The sequence below is a fragment of the Agelaius tricolor genome, unplaced genomic scaffold (assembly GCF_023055355.1).
Source record: "Agelaius tricolor isolate 1412-34295 unplaced genomic scaffold, bAgeTri1.0.p SCAF_11, whole genome shotgun sequence".
Classification (NCBI taxonomy): domain Eukaryota; kingdom Metazoa; phylum Chordata; class Aves; order Passeriformes; family Icteridae; genus Agelaius; species Agelaius tricolor.
In genome coordinates this window covers 10,185,648-10,206,217 of record NW_027269271.1, presented here as the reverse complement: position 1 = coordinate 10,206,217, position 20,570 = coordinate 10,185,648, and the positions used below count along the sequence as shown (strand labels likewise).

At 40.9% G+C, this 20,570-nt stretch overlaps 1 protein-coding gene across 3 annotated transcripts in view; it reads left to right on the top strand.

Moving 5' to 3' along the window:
* GPSM2 (G protein signaling modulator 2) overlaps positions 1-20,570 on the top strand; it is a 35,804-nt gene that overhangs the window by 9,108 nt on the left and 6,126 nt on the right. For 2 of the 3 annotated variants that reach the window (XM_071436067.1, XM_071436065.1), the window contains exons 1-8: positions 107-266; positions 10,112-10,427; positions 16,289-16,510; positions 17,542-17,677; positions 18,144-18,286; positions 18,784-18,907; positions 19,171-19,286; positions 20,234-20,389. In XM_071436067.1, the coding sequence (XP_071292168.1) occupies positions 10,366-10,427; positions 16,289-16,510; positions 17,542-17,677; positions 18,144-18,286; positions 18,784-18,907; positions 19,171-19,286; positions 20,234-20,389 (959 nt within the window). In that variant the 5' untranslated portion in view covers positions 107-266; positions 10,112-10,365. Of the gene's footprint in view, positions 1-106; positions 267-10,111; positions 10,428-16,288; positions 16,511-17,541; positions 17,678-18,143; positions 18,287-18,783; positions 18,908-19,170; positions 19,287-20,233; positions 20,390-20,570 lie in introns of those variants that run through there. The other variant, XM_071436066.1, reaches the window with a different exon arrangement.

The following is a 20,570-nucleotide window of genomic DNA, read 5'->3' as shown; positions in this document are numbered from 1 at the left end:
CGCCGAACGCTCCGCCCGCCCCGGCCCGGTGCGCGCCGCCCTCCCATTGGTCCGTGCGGATGATGCGGCCGCGCCGGCCGTTGGCGGCCGCGCCCCTGGGGCCGGGCGCGCGCGGCGGCGATTGGCGGGTTCGAGGAGCGGCTGCGCGTGGGCGGGCGGGGCTCGCCGCCCCTCACGGCCCCGCTCGGCTCCGCCAGCCCGGCTCGCACAGCGCCGGCCCCTGGAGCCCAGCTGGCCTTTCACAGCCCCGCTGGCCCGGCACGCAGGTGAGCGGTGCGGCGGGGAGCGCTGGGTGGCAGAACGGGGGCTCCGAAGGCGGGCCCGGCAGTGCCGCGGCCCCGAGCGGGGCGGTGTGTCGGCGAATGGAGCGGCGGTGCGGCCCTGGGCGAGCCCCGTGCCGTGTGCCGGCGGCCGCCGAGCGCCCGTGGCCAACAAAGGCAGGAGGTGCCGGTGCCCGGCGCGGGTGGGTTGTGTGCCGCGATCGCCCCGGAGGCTCTGAAGGGAGCCGGTACCAGCAGGGCTGCGCATCGGCCGCCTTTGGGCACTTGTGTTGTGCTAACGAGATGGATAAATAAAATGAAAGCGTAAGGGCAGGAGCGAAACAGGCTGGTGGGAGAACCGGAACCAAAGAATCTGCGAGCATAACGTGAGGAGTGAGGTACACAGGGAGCAAACTCTAAACTCGTGTTCGAGAGTTTGAGTCAGGCGTTGTGTTGTGGCATATCTAAACTCGGATTATACCAGACCTGTATACGCTGCAGGTTTTGCTAATGTAGTTCCCGCCCTTCTATTGCTTTTTCACTTTTTCAGTGGAGGAGCATAGTAAATCAGAAACTGCTCTCTATCCCTTTATTGACCTGATTGCCAAGACACAAATTTTACCCCACCCTGAAGCTGTGGCCTTTCTTCTGCTTTAGAAGTTTTTTCAGCCGAATGTTGTTCCTGTTAGATTCTTGCCAGTGACTGCAGGGCTCATGTATCCTGGGTTGCTATGGAGAGCTGTGCAACCATCTCAGAATTTGGAAGAACGTGCTGAGTCTTGCATCTCAAAAAGATCAGTTAAGAGGTTCTAGTCCCTGCTTAAATTTTGTCTGGAAACTTTATGCCTCTTTTTAAAGTGATAATTCGATTAGACCTGAAAATGCTGGCAAAAAGACCTCCTTGTAATGCAGTCCTTCTAAATTAATTGCTTATATATATTTATAGTGTGTTAAAACTAATTTGTAGGCCTGTCCAAGCGTTCCTTCTTACTAGTTTAATTAATGGTTAGCAAGTCTTCTGGACTGTGCATCCCTCTTCAGTAGGAAGGACTTTGTACTTCCAATTACTTCCTTATAAAGCTGGGACAAAACTTACCTGAAATCTAAGACAGCTTCACTGGACTAGAAGAAACCTGTGTGAGTGTTATCAGTTGCTTTATTTAGCATGCTGTTGTTTAAATGCTCTTGTAACTCTTTCAAGCATCTTAAAACTGCTTAGGATTGTACATTGCTGCTACTCTTGCTGCAGAATTAGTTCACAAAGTGATGGTTCGAAGGTCAGACTAAGTTTTGAAAAGCTTTTTTCTAAAAAGGAATGCTCCTTGTCCATAGTTTTAACTACTGAACATAAGGGGATTTTTTTTTGCATTTATAATTGTTTAGTTTCTCCTCATCTACCACTTTTTAAGTTTAATGGGCAATATATTTCTACTTCTTGTCCTTTGTAGCCTTTGCGTGGTCAGTTTGACTTTCCACAACTTAGTCCTGCCCAGATCTGTAACTATAGTCCTGCTTTCAGTAGCTTTTAAGGTTAACGTCTTAATGAACTTGGTTTTGTTTGAGGAGTGAGTGATTATCTTACGACTTTCTGAGGGATCAACCTGTTATTGTTATCACTGCTCCTGCAAATAAAAGCAGAGTCAGATACCAGGTACCAGAAAAAACCTTAAACTTTTCTTTAGCCATTTAGTAGCAAGCCAGTTATACAAGTGATAATTTCCAAAAAGGAAAAGAAGGTATTATTTTGTGGAAGACCACAATATTAGGAATGCAAAATACAGGAAAAGCAGAAGTAGAAGGACTAGCAAGAGGTGGTTGAAACACATACAGTGTTGAGCAGATGATTAATGTCAAGTTGCCTCTTGGGACTCAAATTTGGCAGTGTTTGAGGAATATGTTACTTGTTCATATAATAAAACTTATTTGTGTTATAGGAAAGAAAGCTTTCATTCAGCTGGGTTGCAGGGAATATAAACCACATGTGATTTATAAAGAAGGCTCTCTAAATCTGTTATTTCTTCTTATTTCTGTTTGCTATATTATTTTTCCTCCCATTGCCATGTTAGTATACTCTTAGGAGTTTTGTTCCTTGCCTGCAGCACTTTGAAGCCTGGACCTTATCTAGCTGGTTTGTTAGAGAGCAGGATGTGCTACTGTGACCAATTCTGTCAGTGTAATAATAATGCCTGTACAGAGTGGATCAACTGGCAGTGGGGGCAAAGTGGGCTGCAGTCCAGTAGTCATCACACTGATGGAAGAAACTGCATTGAGGAGATTCTGAATAGATTTGCAGTTGCATCCCAAGTGTTGGAATGAATATACACAGCCATTTACAACTTGGCACCTCAAGAAATACTGTTTTCCTTAATCTCCATAGGTGATGTGCCATAAATGCACTGTACCTGTCTGTAAGAAGCAAACAGTGTGAAAAAGCAATGCATTGTCTTCTCAGTGTTGTGAGTGTTGATCCTGCACCTGAGCTTTTGCAGGTTGTAGCTGTAGGCTCATTAGGGAGGATGTTAATGGCTGCTGCTGGCACGTGGGAGCCGAGGGGCACAGGTGATCACCAAGCAGTGCCATTGACCTGCCGTGGATCATTGCAGTTGTGTAACAGAGCTTCTACGAGAGCTGCATTGCTCCCTGCGAGGTAAAGCCCTGCTGGAGTGGTGAGGGTTGGTTATGCTGAAAGTCTGCTTGGCTCTGAATGAGCACCACAGTGCCAGCTAGGAATTTTGAAACAGCAGCTATATTGCTTCACTGAAATTGCTACTGTGTCTTACTGCCAGTGATTCTAAGGATTATTATTTTTTTTAAATTTAATTTATAGAATCATAAGGTATTTCTTCTATTTCTTTGTAAGATGCTTGTACAATGTTTGTCTTCTTTCTTTTACATACCAGTATCTCTTTTTAAGAGATTTCATAGACTAAGAAGGAGCCAAGCTAGGTGGAACATTTTATTGGAGAGATTTGTGATCAACTTGCTCTGTCAGCTCAGTGCAAATAGCCAGCCTTTTGTGCTGAACCCTTCCTATGTGGGGCTCTTTCATGCTGGATAACATGCTCCAGTTCCCAAACTGAGTGTCTGGTTGCCTGGGAGAGGCCTTGTATATGTTCATTTGCATGATGAGATTGTCCCAAAGGAGCAGGCTGCAAATTTACCTTCAGAACTTGGTAACAAAACTGATTTATTGGGAACGATTTCAACTTCCACTGTGAATAAGGATTGCATGCTGCTGTGTTGTGAACTCTTATTGCAGTCTGTTGTGGCATTTGTGCACTTAAAGTGCTTGAATGCAAATCTCATCCCCAGTTGAGGGAGATGTTGGAAAGAGGGCAGTGCAGTGTTTGTTTTCAATCTGTGAATGACAATTTGTAAATAAAAAATAAGAAAAGAAAAAGGATAAGGAATCCTAATACCTTGATATATCAAATATGAAAAATTCTGAGCTGTTTTGACTGTGATCTTATTCTGTACCGTTCTTGTATCTGAAATCTTAATCTTGCTGCATGGAGAATTAGTTTTCAGTTGCCTGATTAGTTTTATGATGGGTATATTAGTTATATTTTGCTGGCACTTCATGTTCTCCTTTCTTATGGTAGTGTGGGATTCCCCTGATTCAGGACTTCAATAGATGGCTTACATTAGCTATCTGCAGGAGTGTCTGTATAATGAAATGCTGGTGGTCACTTGTGTTAACTGCACTGGGCTCTTTAACCTGCACACTGGACAGTGATGATGTACATTCGGTAGCAAGCTGTTTGCCAGGTAAATACTGCTTCTCTTAGAAACAGGAATAAGCAGGATATAGAGTTTGAAAGGCTTGGCATGTTGCAGACCTTTAGCCTTACTTAAAGCCCCAAACACTCCCTTCAGCCAGGTACTCGACAAGCAGAGGAAAAATCCTCGTCCTGATCTACAGGATAGGTGGAAAGTACCTACAGGAAGTGCCAGGGGGCAGGTGGAAATGCTCCCGCATTGAAGGCGCCTGTTTGCCTTTAGCAGAGCTGTGTGAGCCGGGGATCCTACAGCTGTGCCAAGGGGAGTTAACCTGTGAAATGAAGGAGATGAACCTTCTCTTACCTGTGTTTAGAACCTACCACAAGAGGGGTCTGCTGGGTTTAAACAACCAGAGAAATAAAGAAAACCCCAAACAAAAACTGGTACACACAGAGTGATAAATTAAATATCTCTATTGTTGCCATGTCTGTCATAATGCAGGGCCACATTAGCAATTAGGTAATGGATGCTGGACTCTCTGGAGCTGTGTTCCTCTAGTTTCAAATCCATGATTTCATTTCCAGCTGTGGATGTGTTGAGATCCTCACTTCATTTGAGCAAAATTTATCTCAGAAATTCTTGATGCCTGTCATTGTTGTGGGGGGCTTGTTTGTCTTTTTAAAATTAATTTTAAATATGGAGATGAGTGTCTCATAGCTACGATAGCTTTAAAGGTTTTTTAAAAAATACAAATAGAGCTAGTGTATTTATATCCTGTAAAGTAGTTTTGGGGATTTCTGCAATATTTTCCTTACCTTGTTTAGTACAGTTATTCATATTTTCAATAAAATGGTTTTTTGTACCTACTTGGGACTCTTTGGGACTATTCTGGGGATACTTGTTCTCCTTTGTCACTAGGGGGTTTCTCTTCCTGTAGTCATAATTATGACTAAATTAGAGTAAATTGATGAGTAAATTAAAATAATTGGACAGAAACCCTTTTCTTGATTTGGATTTATGTACAGTGCTAGAAAGAAAATAGAGAAAGGAGTGAAGAAAAGAATCAGATTGCTCAGGAGTTTGTGCCAGACAATGATAGTATTTGTGTAACTACTCATTTAGCAATTCTTTTCATTTTTTGAGGAGAGTTGCCATGAGTATCTGAACTTCTATTACTGGTATTTTTCTGGTCTTTTATAACCTCTTGTGCTTCTGCTGACCATCTGGAAAGACTGCTGGTTACTGAAGTCATTGAGTGTTGGGCATTAAGTGGCTCAAAAGGGAGATGGAATAATTTCAGAGATAATGGAGTCAAGTTTCCCTCCCTCACTCTAGTAATTCTTTCCTTTTGATTCACAAAAGGCAGTTAGCTGTGCACCTGTCAGTTCTGGTTACAAAATGCCTGTCTGGCCTTAAGCTCTCAGTTACAATTTGGTGATTCTCTTTCTAGCAAGGAAATGATGGTTTCCTTTATAAAAGATAGCTCTGTGCACCTCATTTGGGCAAAGGAGAGGAGCCCTCATATTCCATTTTCTATTGGAAGAAGTGAAATTGCAGGCTTGTGGAGCAGTGGGTTGATAGGGTTACAAATCATCACCTCTGGGCCAAAGCCAGTGCAATACCCAGCCCTCACAGCCATTCCAGGGCTGGCTGCAATATTCAGCAATGTGTCTAACATGGTGTGGGCCCATATTTATAAGTCAGCATGGTAAATAGAGGTGGGGTGGAGGAGGAAGCATCTGAACCAAGAACATGAGATGGTGGTTTGATTTGTTTGCAGCTTGACTGATGAGCTGGATGGTATAGGGTGTTTAGGTGGGGTCTTTGCCGTGCTCTGTAGTGACACAGACTCTGCAGCATGAGCTCTGTCACTCACACCTGGGAGCTCAGGAGCTGTTTATGAACTTCAGCTTTCCTCTTGTGTCCATGAATGTGTGATGTGAGCTGCAAAGTGGCTTGCATATTGCTAAGCCAGTCCTATGAGAGAATCCCTGTGGTTTATTCTGAGGTTTTCTGCTCAACAGAAAAATCCATCAGGAGACAAAGGCAGTATTTCAGAGCAGGCACTGCTCCACATCATCGTGGTCCTGAATAAAACCTCAAATTCACCTCATCAGTGAAGGTGGTTTCTGTCTGCACTCAGCTAATCAGCTCTTGAACAGCTGTCAAAAGTGGTGCAGAGAGGAGTTTAAAATTAAGCTGCCAAGAATAACCACAGTGGTCTTAGTACAGTTGTGTCTTGTATTTGCAGGATCCATTCTCATGACTAGTCACTTGTACTGTGCTCAAGGTTTGGGAAAATTAGCTTTTCCCCAGCATGGCACACATTTACTTAGAGACTCATTCACAGGGGAATATATATTACTGCAGAAATGCTAATGATGATGCTGTTTACCATGTTAATAGTAAATACAATATTACACTTGATGGGAAATTTTAAGGCTTTTTGGTGGCTTATTTTAGGCTTATCCATTAATCAGGTAAATTTTTAAAATATCCTTGAACAGCACTGAAGACTAAAATAGAGAATGCTTTACTTCTGAGTGTTCTTTGTGCTATTTGTATTTATATGCTCTTTTATATTTTGAAGGTCTGAAGCTGATCTCTGTATTTCAGTAATTGACTGTTGGTATATTTTTATTGTTGGTTCTTCATTCACAGGGTATGCACAGCTCTGTTTTGTTTTTAGATGATCCAGTTCAAGCTTCTCTTCTTTTTTTCTTTTTTTTTTTCTCCTACCCATTCTGTAACATCTTTTTGAAAGGAAATTCAAACTCAATTCACCATTGGGAAATTTGTCTTAATCTTGAAACAAGCATTCTCTGTCACTAGTTTTTCTCAGGAAATGCCGTTAGTGCAGTAGATCTGCCTTTATCTGTCCTTTCCTGTATTAGCTTTTGAATCTCTCTGTCGGTGATGACTTCATTTGGCAGATGCTCCTTTCCCACAGATTTGTGAGGAATAGCAGATGGGGAGAGAAGGCATCCCTTGATCATCTCCTTTAGGGAAAGGCAGAAGGAAGGGAGCTGTTTGATATTCCAGCAGCCCCCCAGGGACCGCTCTGTCAGCTGCCCAGCCCTGTGACTGCATCAGCAAACAAATCAAACTTTGGATCATCTGACAAGCTCCAAAAAAGAAGGTGTGGGTTGAGGAAAGGAGCAAATGAAGCTGCTTAAAATGTACCATTTTGAGGTGATGAGGGAGAATAAAACCATCTCCTCCAACTGTATTGTGATCATTAGTTCTGTGTACTGCAAATAAATCACAGCATTAGCTTTCTGTTGCTTGCTGATGCATTATCACCTGTGCAAAAATATGGTTTTCTGTCAAAATGAAACAAAAAAATCTATTGTAGACATTCAGTGTAGCTAAGAATTGCAAACTGATTAAACTCATTGTCTACCATTGAGATACAATTTATAGTATGCAATCAAATCATTGCTGAAGTGGAAAATGCCTTAAAAGGTGAAACACCTGGCTGGAAGCTGTGCTAGCTAAAACTGCTAGCTTGCATACAGGCTTTGGAGAAAGAAATAGCAACTTCTGTTTTATCACTGTCAGGAACTTGAAACTTACTGATAAGAATTAAAAATAGGGGGGCCTTGGTTTCTTCTGTAATTTTTTTTAAGAGAGAGTGAGCCTTATTCCAGTGTTAGCATTTGTATCACTGATTCAGTGCAGGGATGTTAATGGAAGGTTGAGATGTACTTTCATCATGCAAACCCTATCTATATTCATATAGCTTCTATATAAATCTGTGATTTAACAGGAAAAAAATGAAAAGTGACTTTCTGCATGCAATAAGCACATTTTTTTAGACAGAGCATTGAATTGAGGCAAATTGGCCTTTCCTGATGGTTTAATTGAATATCCTTTAGCTGTTTTTAGCCAGGGTGAGTAATTATGGCTCACCATTTTCTTCTAATAAAGAATTGATACAGTGCATGTTTTGTCTGTTGTAGGATATGAGGGGCTGGTACATTTGATTGCCAAACCTCTGCCTTGCTGCATTTGATTTGGGGTGCTGAGGCTGATGTTTGTTTCTGTTTTGGTATCAAATAACTGTGTAATCAGTCCCACCAGATTGATTTCCCTCTTCTGGAGGAGACCCAGCCTTTTTTCTCTGTGGGCTTTTTGCTGCTACTTCAAAATAACAGAAACCCTTAGGACTTCCTGTATTAAGTAAATTGTGCATTTAAAGGTTGTGTGTACAGCTTCAAGTGTTTGCCTTCCATCTCCTGCCTTTTGCATTCCCCACTCTAATTAATGTGATTTAGGTTTGGTTACTGATTACAGGCTGGCATGGCTGAAGGCATAATTGACATCCTAATGACTTACAGGTGAAGAAGCCAGGTATGGAGAGCAGGCCCAGTAATTTGGGTTGGATCTGTGATGATGATGTGTTGGCCAATGTGGGTGTGTCTGTATCACCCTCCCAAGACCAGGAATGTGCTGTATGGCCATTAAGGAGGGAAATAAACAGGAGTAGTGGTTCCAGCTCTTGGTGGCATCAGTCAGATGATGAGGACAGATGTGTAGCTCAAATACAGTGAAGCTATAAACACCTGATGTAAAATGTACAGCTAAAAATAACTGATATTTAAATAAACACAGATGTTCTGATGTATTTTTAAGTAGAACTGGTTTTTTAACTTAAAGTTGACTTTTTATTTTTAAAAAAGCTTTTTAAATTATTCAGTTAATTACCATTACAGTAAAAATACACAAAAAAATTACTACAGTCATCATCTCATGATCTGTGTGTACCAGAGTACACACTTTTACTTTGTGGTGCGTTCCTCTGTGGAAGGGAACTTCCAAACCCCTTGGATTTGCTGAGCAGCAGGAGGGCTGCTATAGCCTGGGTGGCTTAGGGCCATCTGCCTGTATGAGTTACCTGAGCTGAGGCTGGACAGACTTCTGCAGAGTGAACACCTGGAACACAGCCTGCCCAGTGTGTGGGCTGCAGTGCTATTGTAACCTCTGGGTGTCACGCTTCATAATTGCAAAAATACACCCACACCCTCTTGTTGATGCCAAATAATTCCAGTGATGAGCATGGAAGGGCAAAATACTTGTTTAATTGGAAGAATGTGGGTAGTCTGAGGGCTGCTATCAAGGTAGAGGAGGATGGGAAGCATGAATCTTCACAGCTGGGACTTGATAAAGCCAATGAGAGGAAAAGGTAAGGGCTATGTCGACAATTAAATATACAGATTTGCATATTCTTCTGATGACAGCTTTGAGTCTGAGCTCTGTTCCTGTCTTTTTGACACCTCTGCAGTCTCTTGATGAAATATGCATTTGTGAATTACACAACTCTATGTTTACTTGCAAAGGAAGGTAATATTAGTACTGAGGCGTAAATATGTCACCGTCTCTACTAAAAATATGTTTAAAAGTGGGTAAACTTTTGATTACAGGGTTTCTTTTCTGTTAATTTTTCCCAGCCAGCCCAAACATGTCCAGTATTTATATGCTGGCTTCTGCAATCTCTTTGAAGCAGAGTTTGGAGCTCACATTGCAGTGCTGCAGAATTTTTGAATAGGAAGCCAGTGTGAACACCACTTGCCCTCCAAACTCCCGTACTCCCCCCTTTTCTTTTGGGACCAGAGGGAAGAAAAGTAAATATAGAGGTTAAACCTTTGCTGGCTGCTGTGCTTACAGTATTGCAGGTGGGACAATCTGCAGAGTGGATGATCTGCAGATGGGGTTGTGCCCACCAGTTCTGACTGCTGTGTGCCTTCAGCTGGTGGTTGGTCAGGTTTTCGGGGGCAGTGTTTACGTGTAAAGCACTTTGTGATCTGTTCTCTATTATGCCTTTCATTCTGTACTTTTCATCCTTTAAGGTTTTTGCCTGGAACTTCATGAGGCCAGAAAATCCTAAGAAGGGTAAATTCTTCAAAGTGTCCAAGAGAAGAGAGAGTGTTGGTTTTTGTTAAACCTCTTTGGCTTTCTCACTTGCCTACAGGAATTGCCATGTCTGTGTAGAAGGCTTTGGCTCTGCCTTTAAGTTCTTGAATGACGTTTCCTGCTTCGTAGGAGCAGTGTTATGCTTTTACATCAGCTGCAAATGCTGATGAGTTATTAACATGAGACTTCAAGCCAAGCATCTTGTGTTCCCTTTGCAGAACCGTGCCTGAATGGAGCTTAAAGGGCCACAGATGAAAGAAAGAACACGAACATTTCTGAAGGTGTGAGATGTGGCTGGCAGTGACCTCCTTACCTCAGTAATAAAGAAGAGTTTTTCTACAGTAGCTTAGGATATCTTTACTTCAGCTTCTTAATATCCTAACTGGAATGGTGCTCTGACAACAATTCCCCATAATAAAGCACTTACCCTACTACAGAACAGTATTTCTTTCTCTGCTGATAATGTAACTCAATGGCGGAAAAGGATGTTTTGATAAGCATGCCTGAAGATCGCTCCTTTCACGTGCGATACAGGTAAGACTGGTAATTTTGCTATAAATTAATAAGTGCTGTTAATAATAGAAAGCTAAACAAGTTGTAACAAATAGCTTGATATCTCTGCTAGTACTGTTACTGAAATTTAAAATTAAACTCATTTTTTTCTTGATTTTTCAACAATGAAAATTCACTTTTGCTATGTAGCAGATTAGTATGAATAAATTCTTGTATAGTACTGGAACTTGCATGGTAACAGAATAGTACATTATTGCATGTATTTCTTTGTACTTGGGGTAGAATGATATGAAGTGTGGTGCCTGTAGGGTAATAGCTCCTCCCTCTTTTAGCTTTTAGGCTGCCTGTGCAAATTGCTGACTTTTGTCTGCTAAAGTTCTCTGTACTTGGCCCATTATTCTGGTGAAGGAGGAGGTGTTTTCCTTGCTTAAAATAAAGAGGTTTGGTTGATAGATGGAAACTGCCTTGGTGCCTTGCACTCAGAAGTACTGTTCTTGCAAGTGAAGAGGATATGGGATTTCCCTTCTGAGAGCTTTTCTAATTTTTCTTCTGAATCCCCTTTACAGACCTGGGACAACATGTTAGCATTTCAGACTCGCTCTAATGGAGCTGAACTACAGGAGCATTGTTTCGTGCATGGTGTTTGGAAGGGTGAATCTTGCAGTTCATTCAGTAGGAAGGGGCGCTGGAAGACTGAAATGATTGTTTAAAAAGAAATAAAAAATGTGGTTCTTGTGTGCTCCCCCCACCCCTACCCTGATCATCCTTTCTTTGGAGGCCTTTTCCTGACTAGCTAACAGCAATAAGGCTGTTAACCTGTATTTGTAAGACAGCACATGCTATGGCGTAAAATTAATCCTTTCAACATTCTGACAATGTTAGATGGCTCTTGGAGTGGTCTTCTCTTCCATTTCATAGAAAAGAAGTGCTTAATTTCATTTCATACAAGTCCAGTGTCCTGGGTGGCAGTGCAGCCAGCTGGAGAAGCTCTCTCATGGTCAGTAAGGAGAAAAATGAGCAAATAAGCTGTAATTTACTGTTTTCTCTCTTTATTTGGCTAAAATCTCTATCCTGTGGCTTTGACCCTCAGTGTGTAAGCATGATAACTCTGTGCTGAGTGTTTCCTGAAGGGACCCCTGCCCAGCATTCCTCTACCACATTTCCCCACGCTGGTGCTGGTGCTCTTGGTCCTCCCCAGACAATTGCAGAATATCCTTGCTCACTCTTTAATAAAAGCAGGAGCTGTTCAGGGTGCTGTTATAGAAATAAATGGATGAAAAATAGGTCAGGGCCAATTGACTGGTATAAACTGACAAGATAAAAAAAAACTTCAAAAAATTTGGCAAGCACAGTCAGGGCACAATGTCTTACTGCTTTATGCTGTATTTCAGTACAGGTTTGAATGAGACCAATTAAAAATATCAACAATAACAATATTCATGACCTTCTTAAACTTTTCTGCAAGAACTATAATCTGATTCACATTTAAAAAACACGATGGCAAAATACTTTTAATTTAAAAACATATTAAACTTTCCTAAGACTTTGAGAAATTAAGAATTAATTCAGTATATTGACCTGGAACTTTATGATGATATTGACACCTGTAATTTGGAAATATTTTATTTTGTTGGAGTTTAAAATTTAGTGCAGGAAATAAAAGGTCATAAATTACTGGGGAGGGAGTTACCAGTTTTTAAAAAAAATTACTTGCATTTATTATCCCAGGCTTGTTTGGCTGTGACTGCTCTTTCCTTCCTTTTGGCATTCCATTAGAACTCATTTTAAAGAAGTTGGAGCCCACTCCTAAGGAAAGGCTTTACTGTGGGTCTGTTTCTGACTGTGCAAGCGTTTCTTTCTCCCCACAGTAGTTCAGCAGTGTCACTTTTGCAGTTATAAAAGTGCTTATGCTGACGGAAGGAGGGTTCTTTTTGTTTTTTTTAGTGACTGAAAATAAAATGCTAATGTTACTTGATTTGTATGAATAAATGGGTGAATATTTGTAGAACTTGTTTCTTTTGGCCTGCTAAATTCACGCACCAAAACCTTGTAAGTGCTTTTATCTTGACTGGAGCAAAAGAAGACAGAATTCAGGGTGTGGTTTCTCTGTGTGTGAGCTGTTTGTTTCTAAGTTTGAAGAAGCAAACTGCAGTGGGGCAGTGGGGCTGTTCTGGAGCTGTTTGCAGTGGTGGCTGTCGAGGCTTCTGCTCATGGGGGGAAGCCCAGAGTAAGGGCAGTGGTCAGGAATGGTGTGTCAGCTTTATTACAGGGTGCTTTATTACAGTCAGCTTCATTACAGGATGCTGTGGCACAGTGGTGCTGCATCCAAACTAAAGACATGGCATGGGGATGTTTTGTCTCTAGGTGTGTTATTTGTACCAACATGTTTCATGGCAAAGTGATGACAGCTGTGTTCCCCCTCAAAAGCAAAAAGCCCTCTTAGTGGGAATTGAACTGAATAAAACTAAATTGTGTTTAAAGATTGTAGTAATCAGGGAGTGTTACTACCTTCTTCCACTGACTTAATTCTTACCACTCTTCTTGTTCTTATTGTGAGATGAGAACAGCTGAAGGGAGGGAGACAAAAACAATATGCTTAGGGTTTATATTCATAGAAATAATAAAGGTTTAAAATAGAACATGAAAAAGGTCAGAGAAGAAGGAGGCGGGGGTGGGAAGAAGAAAAATAAAAATACTGGGGAGCCAGGCAGGAGGAAAAGCTTTGAGGGCCAGATAAGGATGAGGTAGTTTTACAAATGAGAAATTATTCAGGAGATGCCAGGCAGCTATAGACAGCACAGCAAAATGGAGCCCTGTGTGAACATTTTCAAGTAATATCTGAGAGAACCCTGTCGTGTTCAGCAGGAACAGAATTGCCTTAGGAGTGCACAGATGAATGGGGCTTGTTCTCTTCTCCTCTCTGCAGATTCAATGTATCTCTTGTTTGGCCACTGGGTGTTGAGTAAATAATTCCATTCAGCCCAGGAAACAGAGAAAGTAATGTCATATTCTCCTTATAACTATTTAATGACTTCCTAAAACATTGATAACCTGGCCCTGTCTAGTCTGCCAAAGTGCTGTTTAACCATTAGCAGTGACAGGTGGAGAACACCTACGTAAATCCTAAAGAAACCCACCAAACCAAAAAAAAAGTGTTAATTTGCATAAGAGTCCTTTAAGTAGCAGAGGGGAGAAAAAAACAAATACAAACCAAAACCAAACCTCTTTTGAATCCAGTTTTGGTACTCAATGGAAAAGCCTCAGAAACTTTTAAAATAACTGAGTGATTTCATAGCTCTTATATAACCTGAATAAAATATTGAGTGCAGGCAACTGTGGAAATAAATATTTAATTGTCTCTGTTCTATTTCTATATAGCTTATTTAGATTTTGAAATGGTAGGTCAGAAGGAATGGATCCAGATGGAATTAAAGTTTTAATTTGCTGTACAGATTCTAGCAACTTGTTAACACAGCTTCTCAAGAGTTGTGTAATTTTTGCATTCTTTTTTTACTCAAGCAATTATTAATTCTCATTTTCATTTACTTCCTGTAATGCTGGTTGAATTTAAACACTGTAGTAACAGCTGATTTTCATCAGTCTAAGTCATTTACTTCTTAGTTGTGTTCTGTATGAAAGATCCCACATCTCTCATTTTTATAAGTTACACTAAATCTAGAGTTGTAAAGTCAAATGATTGTATTTCAAATTCCCTGATGAAACGGTAATGCTGTGTTGGCATTTGGCATTTTTAGGTGTAGTGTGAAATCAGATGAATGCAGTCTCTCAAGGGGGGCTTCCATACTGCAGCACTCTCTGATATTGCCCTTGAAGATTTTTACCTGCTTTTTCTTCACTGATTATGTGGCCAATGTCTCACAGTAATTTTTTTTTTTAAATAGAATAAACTCACTTCCAGAAGCAGAGTCCAGTGTAGCAATTTCATTGTTATGTCACACACACATTTTGCTAGAAGGTCTGCTCTTTTTGGCCATTCAAGCAAAAATCCAAAGAGTGTGGCTGTGTAATGGTCCCAATCTGCACTGAGAAGCACCACATTTTCCAGCTGTCACTCTAATTGGACATGTCAGTTAACATGAGGTGCCCGGAGAGAACCTCTTTGGATAGGATTAAGATTACCCAATGAAGTGTTTTAAGTCTTAAACCTTCAGTTGCTGATGGTGTCATCATTTCTGCCTTGTACTTAATTGTACTTAATCATTTCTGCCTTCTTCTGTCTTACATTCCACACACGCACAATGTCATGAGAGCCAGGTGGTGTGTTGTAGCTAACAGGAATGCTCTAACTTCTCTGAGGAGAGTTTGCAAACCTAAAAATCCTGCATGTGTTATGGATATCCAGCCTGGAAATTTGGGCTTGGCAAGAGCTTCATGCTGGAGTTATCTTTTGCTGTCAGCATCTCTAGCAATTACCAAACAGAGAGTGCTTTTTGTTGCAAAAGGTAACCATGTCGGTCATCTCGCTGTGCTTAAGTTGTGGCACCTCCAAGACCAGCAGGTATGGTAGTTCTTTGTGTTTTGTATTGTGCTTGTGATCCCAACTCTTCTAGCTCTTTTGGAAGTCATTAGATTTTTCAAAAATATTTCCTTCCTGTTCAGATTTGAGTAAAAGTTTGTATAATCAATTTTTTTTTCTAGTTTAAGAAAATAAAGAAATGTATTGTAGGTATGTTAAAAACTTCATCACTATGTCAAGTCAAAACAGGTTTGGTCTGGTGTTTCCACTAAAATAACTTCTGCAAAAGCCAGCATTTGATTGTCCACTCTTTGGCAACATTAGCATGTACTTTTTCAACTATTACAGAATGTCTCTTACTGGGTTTTTGTTTTGAAAAAAATCTTTAAAAAAATAAAATGCTGACATTTTTGCAAGCTTTTTAAAATGCATGTATCCTGGAAAAGCTGGAGAACCATACTACAGAAAGACTGTTGTCTTTCTCATCTTCCTCTCCCCTGCCTCCCTTGCATCTCAGAACCAGAACGTAGGAAACGTTTGGATAAAATTGTTAACACTTACTGAAACATTATGTTTTGTACTTCTGAGCTCACTGGGGCAAAGAGGCACGTGAATGCCACTGTAGTTTTCTATCAGTGTCTTTGTTCATGTTCAAAATGTATTATTCTGCAAATTCATTAATGATTGCTGCATTTTGTACCTGTATAATTGCACAATTACTTGTTCGTAAAATTAAAAACTATTCCAGTGGGTTCTGGAATAATGGTGTATCAGTGAAGTAACTTGAATTGACATACATTTTGTCATTAATTGAATCTAGATATTTTTTCTTACACTGAGAATTTCCACAGCAGTGCTAGTATAAGAAATTAAGTGCCAAGGAGATTACAGAGGAAACAACTTGCAGAAAATTAGTCAGTCTTTGATACACAGCACAGAATATTCTAATTGATTTTTTTCCTGTGAATCATTTTGCAGGTTACTGTGGCATCACCCTAAAAATCTGAAGTGCTTCCATTTGTCAGAATCAGTATTTGTCAGTAATAGCTTGATTTCTAGGTAACTTTTCTGAAACTATCTAGATGGTGAAAACTGTTTTTGAACCCTTTGAGTGCTGCCTATGGACAAAAGCAATGTTTGGTTTCCTCTCTGAGACTGGAAAAATAAGGAATTGTAGCTGTTTGTTCAAACGTTATTTTGCTCCTCACCATTGAAATTGTAATTTCCATTTCAGCCTTGGTTTCTGTAGTACTCTAAAGCAAAGCTCATTGGTTGTGGTGTGCTGCTGATTCCCTCTTCTAAACAAACAGAGGCCATCTGATAAAAGAATGCCGTGTCCAGAGCTCAGGTGCTGCACAGAGGGTGCCTTTAGGAGTGACTGTTGGCCTGTTTTGTCCCTGTGCAGGATGGAGGCTTCCTGCCTGGAGCTGGCTCTGGAGGGCGAGCGCCTGTGCAAGGCAGGAGATTGCCGGGCTGGCGTGTCTTTCTTTGAAGCTGCTGTGCAGGTTGGAACTGAAGATTTACGAACCCTGAGTGCTATTTACAGCCAGCTGGGCAATGCCTATTTCTACCTGCAGGAATATGCAAAGGCCTTGGAATATCATCACCACGATTTAACTCTTGCAAGGTAACTGTTCTCCATGCCATCCCATTCTGGGAGACACGAGCAGCTGCCTGCTCACTGTCCTGCCAAACCCTGCCTTAATACTGGCTAAAGAGTGAACGTGGTGTGGCACAGGGCTGGGGGCCTGGCAGGTCACTTGGGTGCCCTCTAACCTGGCAGCTAATACTTGGTCTAGCACCATAATCCTGGAAGTGACTGAGGCCTCACCAGGTTTCTGGATAATTAAATGGCTGCTTTAAATCCACCCTTTCTTTACCCTTTCATGTTTCTAAAACTCAAGTGTTTCTAGTACTCTGTATTGTTGAGCTGCTCTCTTGTTTACTAGACAGAACTCCCTAATGTTTATCTGTGAAATCTAAAACTCTATCCCTTTCATATGCTATTTATGTATCTGACTTTTACTGATTTGTATAGATCCAATAAAAGGCACAGGCATATAATGTACTTAATGTCAATTTGGCATAAATCTTTTCTTCCCCCTGCCTTACCCTGCTCCTGTGCTGTGATCTTGGGGCATTTGTTTTGTTGTGTTGTTGCCCAGGTATGACAGTCTGAGTGGTTCAGTGGCAGTCTCTTGCCTTAGTCTCATTTAAAATGTAGAAATGAATTAGTGCCTCGAGCTACAGAGGAGACTGTAAGTCTTAAACCTTACAGTTAAGTGTCTTGTTAAGTTAAAGGAGATTTTTACTTAAAATAAGATGGTCAAGTAAAACACAAATGCAGTTAAACCTCTCTTTTTAATGCTGGGACTGTCTTTCTAAATCATCTTTAAGAATTTTCTCTCTATTTTCTTCTTAAAAGATGTGAATTTAAAAGATAAATGTTAAGCAGATGATCAATACCAGCAGCTGGCCAAACAGCAGTGTCTGTACCCACAGACTGAACAATGTTTGAGTGCATTTCAGATATAAAATGAATTGCACACATTTACATTTACATACTTGTGGTCACTTTCATAAATTCATGTAATTCTCTACCAAACATTGGTTTAAATGATCCACTGTTTTCTGGGTACTTAATTGCTGCTATTTTAGGACAATTGGAGATCAACTGGGAGAAGCTAAAGCCAGTGGGAACCTGGGCAACACCTTAAAGGTACTTGGGAATTTTGAAGAAGCTATTGTTTGCTGTCAGAGACATCTGGATATTTCCAGAGAACTTAATGATAAGGTAAGAATTGTGCAGGAATTTGGATGTAAAGTGCTAACACACATTCCCCTGAACCCTGTGGTACTGGTAAGGAATGTGCACTTTTCAGAGGGAAATAGTGAATATTCAATTATTTCTTCTAGGCAGTACAAATCTATTAGTTGGAATGCAGTTGTTTGTACCTGGAAGACTATAGGTCCAGGTTAAATATTACCCTGTTTTATTACCTGGTTTTGTTTGTTTTAAATTTAAGTTTTAATGGTAATTGACCTCTAGAATGTATCTTGTTCTTCAAAAAGAAGTAGCATGCAAAACAATTGGATTGAGGGCTATGACTGGGTAGGTGATAATATGTTCAGAATGGGCAGAGTGGGATTTGACAGGTAGTTAAGGAACTTTCTTCCCACTTGTGGATTGTACAAATAGTTGTTGTGACAGAAAACTTTGAAGCATGAAATTTTAATGCCTTCTTTTACTTCTGGTTCAGGTTGGAGAAGCAAGAGCACTGTATAACCTGGGAAATGTATATCACTCCAAAGGGAAAAATGTAGCTAATGCTGGGACCCATGATCCAGGGGAACTTCCAGATGATGTGAAAAATGCTTTACAGAAAGCTGCAAAGTATTATGAGTAAGTAGGAGCTTTAAGTGTTGGGGGCTGGGGGGATGTGATCATTAGTTCATTAGAATGTGGGAGATCTGCAGTGCCATGAGCTGAACTATGGAAGGCTTCTCTGCAGAACTGAGGTACCTGTCACTTTGGTCTTTTCAACAAGACAGTGCCCTGGTTTTTACCCTGGCCTGACTTGTACTGTACCTGACAACCTTTAGTTAGAAACAGCAAAACTCTTCAAACCAGGCTGAGACAACAGGACCTTGTTACACCTGTGTGTGTAACTAGAGGGGAGCACACTGGCTTGAGTTAGAATGCACTGGAGTTTGGTAGCTCACAGAAAGTATTTCTTACTCAGATTCATGGTTATTTAAAGGCCATTAAAATAGGCCAAAGTAGAATATCTCTGCCTTTTCCTTTATATAAGAAATTAAAATTAGTATTTAAATGACTGTGAGAAAAAACCCAAACCTTTTAAAAGTCACTATTCTCATTCTCACTCTCCCCCAAAACAGGGAAAACCTGTCAATAGTAAAAGAGCTGGGTGACAGAGCAGCACAAGGACGTGCCTATGGAAATCTGGGAAACACACACTATCTTCTGGGCAACTTCAGGAGTGCAGTTTTAGCCCATGAACAGGTACAACAATGTGGTAGTAATGAATTCTGTTCTAGCAGAATATCACATTGCTCCTGATCTTTAGTACATGTGTTGTGTGTTGGATCTTGTTGCAAGCTTTTTAATGCAGGTTTTAAATCTTAATGGCACAAACTTCAAGTTTGGCTGTTCTTATCAAGCATTGTTGACTTAAAGAATGCATTTTTTTCTTGCATTTCTGCATGCACATGTATGTAACAAAGTATAAAGGGGAGTAACTAATGCAGTTATTTCACATTTTTAAGCGTCTCCTCATTGCAAAAGAATTTGGTGATAGATCAGCAGAAAGAAGAGCATACAGCAACCTTGGAAATGCCTACATATTCCTGGGGGAATTTGAAACTGCTGCTGAGTACTACAGGTGAGTGACTGCTGATAAACACAATTTATATCTCTTGTACAGTTTGCTTCTGTTGTGCCTGGTACTGTAACTCACTGTGGAACAGCCATTGCTTCAACATATACTTTAGAAAAATTTCCATTTGTTTAGCAAAGAAATTTTTCCTTTGTTGTTTAATTGTCATGGTTCTCTGAAGGGAGGGGCAGCATTAACACTTTTTATTTTTTTAACTCTTGCTACTTTAAATAGTTACTTTGCATTGCTGTACACAGACATCTTTCACTGCTAGGCATTTATTCCCATTATTCTAGAAGCAGGCATTACTGTCTCACTCTTAGTGAGTTCAGGAATGATGTGAGTAGCTTTCCTACCCTGAGATGGGTGGCTGCCTCAGGTGTGTTCACCAGCTGAGAGAGCTAGTGCACAGCAACATCAATTTACATCTTTAGTCTGTATTTTCAAGCCAGACTTGTCTTGATCTCTGCACCACTGAGCAGTTGCTGCTGTACCTGGGAAAGTAAAAGCTTGGCAAAGATACAGTATAGGTGCTATTAGGGATTTCAGAGCACAGCAGCTCTTAGGAAGAAAAGCCTCAGTACTGAGCAGATCCCTCTGAGCTTGGTGAGTATAGGCCTGTCCTGCCCATGCTGATGGGAAAGTAGGTATTGTAACACTGCTATTGAACAGTGCAACCTGTCAGGGAAACTCCTACAAATTATTAATGAAGCAGTAAATTAAAAGATGCTTAAATTAAAAGACTTAAAATACATGCTCTCTAATGAAGTAGGCTGCAGTGGAGGGAGACTTTACAAGTGTGAGATTGTAAGGGTTTACAAGATAGTAATTTATTAGCCAATAATTTGCTAGCCTGCTGCCCCAGTTTGTTGAAGTTGTGTAACAGATTTTCAGCTGTGCACGTGCACTTCTGAAAGCTTTTCCCTGTGGTGGTTTCTGACCCTGTCCTGCAGGAGGACACTGCAGCTGGCTCGGCAGCTGAAGGACAGAGCTGTGGAAGCACAGGCCTGCTACAGCCTGGGGAACACCTACACTCTGCTCCAGGACTATGAGAGAGCCATTGACTATCATCTCAAACACCTTGTGATTGCTCAGGAGCTACATGACAAGTAAGCCCTAAGAGATTGTTTCATGTATGTGGGACACTCAGAGCAAATCCTGTTACCTTCAACTCCACTGGCCTTGTTCCCCATGTGACAGCAATTCATGTGAATTCCCCCAATGCTGGGCTTTGGTTTTCATATGGAAAATGAAAATTACTCATAATGGTATTGCAGCTAATGAGTCTGA